The 12,476-nt window shown below is 33.9% G+C and overlaps 1 protein-coding gene across 2 annotated transcripts in view; it reads left to right on the forward strand.

The window, feature by feature from the left end:
* The window catches only part of KHDRBS2 (KH RNA binding domain containing, signal transduction associated 2), a 511,685-nt gene that overhangs the window by 302,311 nt on the left and 196,898 nt on the right, over positions 1 to 12,476 (forward strand). For both annotated transcript variants that reach the window (XR_002780626.1, XM_011361193.1), the window contains exon 5: positions 11,221 to 11,348. Coding sequence is in view for 1 of the 2 variants with exons in the window: in XM_011361193.1 (XP_011359495.1) it covers positions 11,221 to 11,348 (128 nt within the window). In the remaining variant the exon portion in view is untranslated. The remainder of the gene's footprint in view (positions 1 to 11,220; positions 11,349 to 12,476) is intronic.

A 12,476-nucleotide genomic window follows, 5' to 3' on the forward strand; every position in this document is an offset into this window, starting at 1 on the left:
GAGGAATCACCAGAGTAATTTGGCAAGAGTTGGATTATCTTCCTTCGCATGCTCACCTCAGTCTGTATAAACATCAATAACTTAGAATAATATAGGTCTATAAGCCAACAAGATTTTACAGATATCTTTTTAGCGTTTCAGAACAAAGCCATGTGAAAATCACTCAAATTAAGTTCTAAGCCTCAAAATGGATGGTTTTCAAGCATCAGGCCAATTAAGTTTAGAATTAAGCGTGTTTTCGAAAACTTTCGAAATCAGACCTCCTGGAAGAATTTTTTCTTTCATTGTAAAAGCAATATATCTGGGTATGTATTTCTAATCTATAAATTATCTGGAGAGTGACAGAAGAAAGAGAACCATAGATCTGCTCTGTACTTACTGATACTTTGGAAGCAATATCCGTGATGGTGCAGAAGACAGCCAATTAATGGTTTTTGTGGTTTGCTAAATGCCTGAGTAAAGTTGAGGTGTTTAATAACCACAAAAGCCCTTTACTGCCACTAGTTCTAAGACTCCAACTGCAATTCATAGTCTATACCAGCATTAAGGCTGGTACAACAAACCCAAGAAAGAGAATGTCTCTAAAACATTCTCTTTCTCTCCTCAAGAGGATTTGTTAATACTATTTTTTAAATCTTTTTTTAAAAATTTTTTTCTATTTATCTCAGAGACTTTGTATCAAAAAATATATAGAATGAGATGGCTTGCAAAGCAAAGTGTTATCTATGTGTCTTAAGAAGAAATTATATATAATAATAATTATATATAAATGAACAAGGAGAGAGCACTTTTCCAAGTGTACCTAGGATCTTAATCATTTGTACTTTGATTCTACAGTAGGAAAGTAAAAATCCAGTACCGTGCCCTTATGCTGATATCCACAGCAGCCTTCTTCCTGAGAAAGTCTGGTGGAGATATCTCAGAGATTATTCAGTTGGATCATCAGAAACACTTTTTTATTTTCCATATCTGAAAACTAGGCCAGAAATGCATTGTTCAAAGGGACAAAACTAGTTAAGAGTAAAACTTAAATTCTTTCCTCATTCTATCCTTCACTGTTTCATGTCTGGACTGCTATAAAAGTCTTCTACAGTAATTCTGTTTCTGTAGGCGAACTGAATGACATTCCTCCAGCTCAAGTCCGTCATCCATGTTCCTGAGGGATCTTTCCAAAGCCTGCCCATGGTGATGCCAATCTGAGAGTACTAATTGTCTTGAGAACACAAGGCTCCAGTCTTCCAAACTATGTTCCATCCACACACCCTTCTACTGTCCACTTCAGACATGATACTTTTGTAATATCATTAACTATTCCCTAGCCCTATCATTTTTCTGTCCTGGCTTCATAACTTTATACATGGAAATCTGCCCAAATTGTTCTCTTAACTAACTTTTCACCTTTCTTTTTGATCCCTAGAAGCCTTCATGTAAAGATATTTATTTTTTCCTTTTATGATTAACAACTATGTCTTTTGTCTCTTTTATGTTTTCTTAATCAGGGTTCTTAAAGATTTGCATGTCTGCCCAGAAGATAGGCTACTCACATAGGAGAGAATCATATCACACCTTAGAAATCACCAAATTAAAAAGGCTCCTTGTTGAGAAACATCTGATTTCCTTTTTAAGAATGGAGAGAGACAAGAGGGAAACTCACATTCACTATCTTTCCCATCTCAGTGATGACACCACCAAATCAGTTGCAAAGATCAAAAATCTAGGAGTCAACTTTGAGGCCACTTTTTAATAACTCTCCATATCTAATCTATCAGCAATCTTTGCCAGTTCTGCCTGCAACTATATCTGCAGTCATTTAATGACTGTTTCTCTCCACTACTTTCCATGGTAACAGTAGGGATGACTGCAGTAGCCAGTGTATATATATACTGCTACAATAGTGTCTTAACCCCTCTCCTGGGTTCCACTCCAGTTAGACTTTACCCCATTTTTCTCATAGCAGCTGAAATATCCTCTTTAGCCTAAAAACAAGAAGGACTTCCATGATCTAGCCCCTGCCTGCTTATCTGACCTAATATCATTCTCTTTCTTGCTCACTAAATTCTTCATATACATGCACTTGCATTCTCGCTGGTCATTGAAAGAGGCTCTGTTCCTTCCGTGCTCATTGCCTTTGCAGTCCAGCTACCTGGAAGACTCGTGATCCAGGTCCTCACATGACAGGCTCCTTTTTTGGTAGGTCTCAGTTCCTGTATTACCTCTTCAGAGAGACTGTGGCTGACTTCTCATCTAAGCCAATTTCTACGCTTTCTTGGCCATGTTGTCCTGTTCTTTTTTTTTATAGCATTTTACTGTCTGAAATAAACTTGATTATTTCCTTTGTTTGCTTTCTTTGAATCTATTTCCCCACATTAGAATGTAAGCTCAGTGAGGACTCTCTTGTTTACTATATCCTCAGTACCTGGAACAGATATATAAACAAATAAGTGTATTTAATATATTTAATCTACATAATGTTAATATATTTAATAATAATATATTCCTCCCTGAGCCAAGCAATGAAACAGTCCCAAGTGCTCCCTTCTCAGTTTTTCATCTTGTTATGTTTATACAGGTTCAACAGAAACACTGCTTTCTGTCCCCACTTCTAAATGATATGAGTCTGTGCTGGGGTTACTCTAGGTCTTTAGAACAGAATAAGAATCTCACCATCAGACAAAGGACAGGAACATTGTAAATAGTATCCAGATGTTGCTTGAAGCTACATTTTATAGGAAACAAAAGAAAACTGAAGCTCCTTTGGCTATCTTCACCTCTTGAGACCCTATAATTTCCCTATTTGAGATGAAAACAAATCAGGTTATAAACTCAATACAGGGCACAGAACTAATGTTGATGAATTCTAGAGCATGTTCTTAATGGAACAATTAAATGACTCCCTTCTTCCAATTGGAGTTTGCAGAATAAATTCTAAAAATGTTTGAGGAAGGGGGTTAGGGAAAGATTGTGACCTAAGTGCCAATTCTTGATATCACTTCTCCCATGTCTTTAATGAGAGGATTTGATATAAGCATCTTGGTAGGGAGGCTGAATGGTCTTGAAGTACCTGATATAGGATGTGATTCCAAGAAAGCAGGCATTTCCTTTATTCATTGAGATGCAAGGTTAGAGAGCTGAGAAGATCCAAGATCCCATGTTTGTTAGAGGATATAGTGGTGATTCACCTGCAGTGAACCCCTTCTGCAACGTGCAGAATAGGATTGATTCTGACTACCTGGTGTGTTATGTTCATTGTGTGGAGGAAGGAAAGAGGGGCTGTCTGATTCAATTGACTCAAGTGCTCTTGAAGAGAGCTATGAAGATGCTCTGTGGAATTAGGGAATCTTGGGAGAAGCCTAAAGACAGAGAGTTGTCCAGTTCCGCTTTCAGAGGAGTGGCCCAGTATGCCAGCTGCTCTTCATGGGCCCACCCCAGGTCTTCCTTGCTAAGAGGTTTGCCCCTGACAAAGAGGCTACAACACAAGACCTTTTTGGATGCTGAACGAATCCACTACACAGATATGCGTATATAATTTATCAGCCATTGCAAGAACTTAGCAAATTATGGAAGAAAAACACAACTGAATAATACAATAGGTGGTTCCCATCGAGGCAAAACCAATGGAAGCAAGGAAAGGAATAAAGGTTATACACCCAGGTCTTCAAATTCTAGTCTCTATTCTTTTCACTTTTCAATTGTGACTTATTTCATGAGACTATTTGAGAAATTTTACATCACATTTTAACATGTAGTTTTCCATTTTTTTTTCAAATGCTTCTTTCACTCTATTGCACTCATATGATATCATAAGTCCATTACTTCAGTTACTGACCATGAAACTAAAGTTTTCATTAACCATTACTTTTTTTCTCTTCCTAAGTATCCAGTAGCTGACATCCTTACTTAACATTCTTCACCCTAGCTGGATACTCTCACTCTTGCTTGCCTTTGCTCATCTTCAGTGCTTTATTCTTTCCCATCTGGTAAATGATTCTTCTCCTCTAATACATTGTTTAAAAAGTGGCACTTTCATTATTTTTAAGGACTACTCTATTTAAATATGATTAAATATTCAGGAAAAATAATATGCAAAGATTTTTTTAGGACTAAATTTGGAGGTCACTAGAAGCTATCAAATAAAAAGGTAACTTTAAAATATCTATGTACAGCATATTTTATACTCTTTTCAAAGAATTTTTTAACAGTTACTATGACTAAGTTCTCATTTTCCTGATTAAATGATACAGTCTTAAGTAATCATTACAATATTTTTATTTGAGAGAAAGCAAAGGAGAATTTCTAGGAGAGATTTTCTGATGAGCCACCTACCTACACAGCCCTCCTCAATTAATGTTTCTTTCTTAAACAGAAATGTAGAGTTCAATATTTTTTTAAATAAAACAAAAAAAAATATTAGCCACCAAAACATTAGTGAAATATTGAGCATAAATTATTTTTTAAACCAACAAAAAGAATCAAAGTTAACTTGAGCAGACACTGATTCAGAGAATATTTAAAAGGCTTCTCTCTGAGGGGAAAGGGGAGGTAGGTAGAGTAAAAGGGGGCAAGTATGTAGTGACAGAAAGAAATCTAACTATGGAAGGTGGACACAGTGTAAATATATATATGTCTTACTGTTAAAATGTACAGCTGCAACTTAGAGGATTTTGTTAACCAATGTCACTGTAAAAAATAAATAAAATTTTTAAATATTTTTAAAAATTAAATAAATATAAGGCTTCTCTCCTTGCCTAGGTATTTTTTTTGAAATGGTGCCTACTCTGACATTTTATGACCAGTGTAGGGATATCGTCATCTATATCTACTTAAGCTCTCCTGATTCAGGAGCTTTCCTCTACTGTGTCTCCAGCACCTATATCAGTGCCTTGCACTGATACTTTGAATAAATAAAAGGATGATTTATTATAGCAAAACTTCAGGCCTTTTTTTAAAAATCTGGCTGGTTAGGTTCATTACTATCTTGAATATGTAAATTTTCTATGTCTAAGACAAGGCCTCGAATTTCAAGGTTATTGATAAAAATCACTCACATGAGCCGTATCCTATCAATGCACAGAATTTTAATGCACAGAATTTGCACTCTCCTCTAAAGGTATCCTTATCATAACGATTTATTTGTTAAGAAGAATTTGGGCCCATTGGATCAATGTACCAATAATCATCAATTCTGTGTTAACAGAGTTCATTTTTTGTACTTGTAAATTAAATTAGATATAATGTGCCAAAGTATTAAATTAATTCCTATTGCAACTTAAAATGCAAATAGAGTTTCTGTATCATGTGCATAGTAACTTGCCAAGAAAATTTACTGAAGAAAATAGTTACTCCGATTCTACCTGAAAAAAAAATGAAACTTGGTATTTGTAGAAAGCAGCCCAGATCTCTCATTTAATGTTATCTAAATATTTATCTGCCACCCTAAATTTAACCTGAGGTAGAGACCGACTTGATAAGCTTGGATGGGTGGCAGTATAACACCAAACACATGAGTCCTTCGGTGCTCATTCCAGAGGTCCTGGTTCCTGGGCCTCATATATTAGTGGCCAATGTTTACTATGGTAAAATAAAACAGAAAACAAACCTTTCTAATAGTCCTGCAAAATATCTACATAAACTCTGTAGAGTTATTATCTTATTTTTGAAGATTGTTAAACAATGTGCAATATGACTTTGGTAATGGAAAAGAGAAAACATTCTTGAGTGACAGAAATTATCATAACTACTGGTTCTATACAGAAAGTCCACAACATTTTTACTTGATGATATTCAATCTCCTTTGATAAATAAGCTTTATAAAACCTTTATCCTGACCTCATGCATCAAGCAGATTCTTAATAAATCTTAATTGACTGTTTTTTGAACGCATTTTGTTAATGAGCTTTTCTGGTCTCTAGCCTGGGGTGATTAAAACTCACCTTGTGTTGGCTAAGAAATGTTATCTAATAGTCTAAACTGTTTTGCTAAATAATATTAAGCATGGCACTAGTTTTATGAAATAGCCTTCTACCCATTCCAGCTCAGCCACAGAGTTGATATTGGCACAGGACCCATCACCTCCGACATTTTCTTGTTTGTTACACTGGTAAACGTGTCCTAACCTAGCTGTTTGTAAAGGCTAAAGGAATCCCGTGTCTCTTTGTCATGGCTCAGATGGGTTACAGTCTGCATTTCATTCTTTCCTGATGTCGTCTGATACTCTTGGCATCAGTAGAGCCAAAAATAAGTTCACATGTAACCAGTGGTTATAATCACAGTTTTAAACGTGCAGCAACAGTGCCCATCATAGTCTCAGAGGAGGGGATTTGGCAGGAAAATAGTCCCCCACTGTGCCCCCAGGTTGCCTGTCTACACCTGTCATTACGTGGCATCTATTCGCAAGTAAAATAATCTTCCCAATTTGTTTTTGGGCAAAATGCCATCATAGCAGATGGACATGAGAGTATATAACTGGGAAGTTATGCATATACATTAAATATGTGGCCTATGAGCATGAGTCCTTTCTAGGAACATCCAAACATCTGTCTGCTCTGAGCTTTTGTGTATAATGTTTACACCATATGCCAACACAGTGGGGGGGCCTTGTCGAAGATGCAAAAAGGAGCACTCATGAATTTCATGAAAATTGTTTCATAGAGAGAATTTGCCTCACTCTGAGCAAAAGGAACATACAAGTATTGTGAATATCTTTGTTATTATTTCAAGATATCAAATTTTAAAAACTGATTTTGGCAGCAAAAAAGCAAAATTTCTGGATATTACGAGAGAATTAAAATTTGGATCAATTCTTAAAATGTCTTTGTATGACATGCTTGGGTTATTTAGGCCTTGATAGAGTTATTTAAAGTTTCACCATTACTTATTAAATCGCTATTGTCTGAAATCAAAGCTGCATCAAACCAATCAGCATTTTTAAAAGAAACTTTATAACTCATCTTGCAAGGTATGGAGCATTTTTAGCATTTGTATGTTTTATTTACTGCAGGTGTACCCCAAATTAGTAAAACATTCATCTCAGTAATTTGGAATCCTATCTGAAATAATATTAAGATTTCTCTGTAAATATAAGTTTCATTTTTTTAACAAGAATATTTTCATCATAATATGGGTATACCTTATTTTTAAAATTTTGGAATATTCCAGTTTTGCATACAAATTAAAGGAATATATTATTTTAATATTTATTTATTTCAAAATGACTGTAATTTTTTTCATCCTGAATTGTCATAACTTTATCTTCTTTGTCTTATGAACTTTTCACAAACCTAGGTGATTATTTATATCTGTTTTCTTTCTTAAGGGGTTTTTTTTAATATTAAAGTATTAAATAAATAATAAAATATAAAAATACAGATTATTATATTACTGCTTATGAACTTATATTTTCACTTTTCAATAAATACTTGTGTTAGCAAATTTAACATACAATTTAAAAAGCCATGAAACAACAACCGTCCATTTCTATGTATATATTTTATGACTCCAGAATCTTAGAAGTCAGTACTACTCAAATGAACTAATATGTAGAATATTTCTGATAAGATAACATCTACAAGGTAAACTTGGAATATTTTATTTACTAAGTATCTTTCAAATTTTATATAACTGAATAATCAGCAATGCATGCAAAATTAAATCTCAACAGCGTGTTCTAGCTCAGCCAGACTTGTGTACTAGTTATGAAAGATTAATTCAAAGTTAGATCTGTGCTTAATGAAGGGTGGAAATAAGTCCTACAGTATAAAATTATAGACTTTGGTGGTTAGAAAATTACGTTTATGTTATAAAAATAATACACAAGATATATTTAGTCTAGAGACTAAAGTTTCAACTATTTCTACATTTGGGCATTTAAAAAGTGTATATTCTGTATTTGAAACAATTAGCTACTTCATTACTATAAATACAGTGGTATATATATTTTGAATGTCTAATTAGGAAATTAAAGTTTAAAATATTAAAAGACCTGATCATTTAACATGTAATGATATAAACATTGCAATTAACAAGTCAACTGATTATCTTCAATGATACAAATTTGCATTAAAAGTATGGTTAGAAAATTTGGCACTACATTATTTTACTATTCTCCTATGTAATCTGTGCTTCAGTTATCAAAAACGTGTGCAGATGACATTCAAATTTACTCCATCAACCTGGATTTGAATTTCTAAGGTTAATGTCTCTTTGACATTTTAAACTTAAGGTGATCAAGGTCAACTATAAAATTCTTCATCTCCAATCTTTTTTGTCTTCATTTCTTCTTTTCTCTGGTAAATGGTGTTGTTATAATCCTAGTCATTTCTGCACCTAAAAACTTCTTTTGTTCTCATATCTCTCAATCATAACTTCACTTCTCACTAAAGTGCTCTTAAATTTCTTATGGCTGCCCATATTCTCTCCTATCCCACAACACACATGCACACAGCCTCTTCATTATTATCACAATTAATCTACACCAACCAAATCATTCTAGTCTCCAGCCCAAAATACATTTTGTATTTGTTCACTCTGTGACTTTTATATTTTCTTATTAAGCGAAGTGTTAAAAAAAATTGGGCAACATACAGTTTATTTTCTTAAAAAATATTGATTGTACCCTTTTTAGCAATCAGTAATCAATTTCATATTTAATCTATATATAACCATTTTTAAGGAAGAGAATGGCAAGTACTTCAATTTAATCTGAGTTTGTGGAGGGAATAGGCTCCACCAGCCTTAACATTAATGGATTTACCAAAGCTTTCGGGTTTGTAATCTTAGGAATTTCATTTTATCCATGCTCTTATGTTAGTTTGGGTTCTCCAAGAAGCAGATGACAAACTGGGATTAAACGTGTAAGGATTTTATTAGAGAACATTCTCTGTGACTAAAAATAAATAAATAAATAAAGAGGGAACCAGGGAAAGCTGGAGAGCCCTCACACTATAATATCTGACCCACAGGAAAGAAAGGTGGAAGCTTCTAGACTTTCCTGGTGCAATGACATTAAAAAGAAGTTTTTTATGATTATATAATGAATAAGATTACACCTACATTATTATATTATCTGATTCTGGCAAAAATATATATATGCTCTCAATAAGTTTTACATATATTGAATTCATTTGCAATTTTGTTAATTTTCATTCCAACCTTCAGTGTTACCAGTAATGAAAATCCATCCCTTTTTACAATTCATAAGGACTTTGAGAGTCTGTGGTTTTTCTTAGACAAGAAGCTGTGTAGATCCCCTTTCTTATTAGGAATATTATATGGGAAAATTATGGAATTTTTATTTTGAAGGTGGCCAGTCAGTTCACTCAGAAGTAGCAATTCATCATATTTCCTGATCCTAATAAAATAATAGACATGTTTATCTTTTAGTTTGGATGTTGTTTGAATGTGAAAATTCAGAGGTAAAAATGGAATAATATATGATTGATGAGAAACTGTGTAGCTCTTCAGTCAGCCAACTGTGTGAGCCCATTATTATAATCAACTGCATAAGAGAATGAACATGAAAGAAACATGTTAAAAATAAGAAAATAAATGCTTTGGAGTGACTACTACTTTTGCTTGTAATCAAAGCAGTTTTTGGAGCATGAGGTCAAGCCATGCACTAGAAATCCTTGTAGGCTGAATACAACCCTGCCATTTTCTAGACAGAAGTGTCTGGCTGAGTGTACACAATTATCACTTAATGTCCCTATTACATATATAAGCAGAGCTAAACTGGCATCATTTGATGAGATAATAGACTTGATTTTTGTTCCCACAGCTAAGCCTCAAACATCATTTCTATTAGCTCACCTTTCACAAATATTCCTAGTCTGAACTCCTAGACCTCTCTTCAATACTAGAAAATCCACTAAGTCAATTTTACTAAAACATATTTTTACTGAAAAAGAATTATTTACATTGGCCATTTGGTAAAAATCCTTGCAGGAATTTTGTTTCTATCAAAAACATCCATAGGCACATTTAGTCCACGCCAAAAAGATCCTTGATATATGCTATTGTATTAACACATCAAGAATTGTGAGAGCCCATCTTCAACTTGCTGTACCCTGTGCATATCTCTACCTGTAGGACTCTTCCTCAATAATCATGGTTTATATAAATCCCACTCTTCTGCAACATTTGAATGCTCATCCATCTACCTAAACTTATGAGCCATTATTAGCTAGGCTACTGAGGCAAGCAGGGTTATTATTGGCAATCCAGCTGCAACACAATTATTGGACCAATAAAAATGATAATATTTATGTATTCATAAACCAAATGTATAAATAAATATTGTGGGCTGTTTAAGCTCAGGAGTGTTTTCTAAGCATGAACATTTTGACAGGACCAAATATCAAAGACCATTTGGCGTGGACCAAATAAACTTACAGACGTTTTGGACAGGCCCAAATATCTGCTAATTGGCAAAAAAAAAAATAGCTTTGTAGTGTTTAACCAGGTGTGTATATGTGCATGTGTGTGTTGAGTGTATTAGTAAAAGGAGAAACAGTAAGACCGACACTTGTTGTTTTGAAGATAGAATATATCTTTAGTGACACAGATCCACTGTTGGTCCTATTGAAACGACTGATACATTTCCACATTAATGAAGGGAGAGACAGTCCTTTTGACTTTGGCTGAATCTCTGGTTATTACTGTGAAATTTGCCTTCTGCTATGGCTATTACTTTCTGTCAGTCCAATTCTACAACATAGAAAGTTCTTATTTTTAAACGTTGCTCATCAAGTCATTTGATTGGATTTCATAGCTCCCCAGTTATCTGAAACTGTGCCCTATTATTTGTACTTTTTTAAATGATTTCAGTACATCTTCAGTATCTACTTTGGGCCTTGAGATTGCCCCTTTTTGGTTTATGTTTCAGGAGTTATATGAGTATCAAGCAGTTATTCTAGTTCTTTAGTAATTCTTTTGTTCACAATCATAACTTTGGAACGTTTTTCTTTTTCTGGGAAGCACATGAAGTGATAGCCCCGCAAATCTCACCTAATTTTTTGCTGAGTACTTACTTCCTTGATAAAAGAAAGAACTTCAATTTCTCTATGTAAAAATAAGAATTTAAAGGATATACGATTTTACATCACTTTAGATTTTTATATACAAGGCTCCAGAAAATAAATGAAAAATTTCCTTTCTTACTGTTTCTTAAGCTCCAAGAACCCCATGCCCCATTTTAACTCAACAAGTCATGTTTTTCCCTTCTAGGACTACAATGATGAAATTCGTCAAGAACAACTACGTGAATTATCTTACTTAAATGGCTCAGAGGACTCTGGTCGTGGCAGAGGTATTAGAGGCAGAGGGATCAGAATAGCTCCCACAACTCCTTCAAGGTACATTAGTTTTTATTTTAAGTAAAGTAACAGCCAATGAGGATGGCAATCTTGTACTGGCTTGCTCTGTGGCATAATCATGGTAAAGAATAAACAATAACATCAGCCACAATAACCACCACCACCACAAAAACAATAACACATGCTTTTATAGTACATAAGAACTTTCATAAATTAACTCATCAAATCCTCCATACTAGGATTAAATATTATTTACAGGTGAACAATTCAGGTACAGAAAAGTGTGAGGAATTTGCCCAAGGTCACAGACAAGTTGACTCCATAATTAACAACTGTCCTGAGAAAATAAGAGGAACAATCCCAAGTCTTTCTACTTTTTGGTTCTGTCCCCAGGTTAAGGTATGCAGATGATACAGTCATTTGTCTTTTGAACCAGGATAACCTTGCCTGAAGAGAAAGTTATAAATTGTGTCTGTGCTTTAAGTGGCCCTTGAATTGATATAGCCTTCTGTGATAGGTAGAGAGATGGGTGATGGTGTCAGAAAGTTAGATAATTGAAAGATAGATAGAAAGATGATAAAAAGGTAGGTAGGTAGATTAGATATAGATGGTAGATAGATAGATGATTGATAGATAGATAGATAGATAGATAGATAGATAGATAGATAGATAGATAGATAGATAGATAATAGATAGATAGATGATAGATAGATAGATAATATATGTATAACACCAGTACAGAAATCCAGAAGTGCACTTCTTGCATGGCAGATGGTAAGAGTATTTAAAGTTTAGTCACATTTGACTTTGCAATGTCTTTGGTCATCAGAGAACATTTGTTTTGTAGTTATTCTGAATTTGTCAAGCTTTCAACAGAAAGCATTGGTTTGCAAAGCAGTAAAGTAAAAAATACTCATAGCCTTCACACATAGACTATGTAATTCTATCATTCTCTCACCTTATTACAGTTGACCTTCAACTATCTAAAGGACATAGATTTAGAATATTATTTTATATATTGCATAGAAATCATCTTAAGAGATTCTAAAGTACTTTGCTGATTCAGTTTATTTATTAAATTATGACTCAAATATTTCAACCACCACTGTTGAAAAACCATTATTTTAATATTTAAATCATAAATACCACAAACAGTTTCAAACTTAT

This window comes from Pteropus vampyrus, unplaced genomic scaffold, assembly GCF_000151845.1.
Source record: "Pteropus vampyrus isolate Shadow unplaced genomic scaffold, Pvam_2.0 Scaffold64, whole genome shotgun sequence".
NCBI classification, from domain to species: Eukaryota; Metazoa; Chordata; class Mammalia; order Chiroptera; family Pteropodidae; genus Pteropus; species Pteropus vampyrus.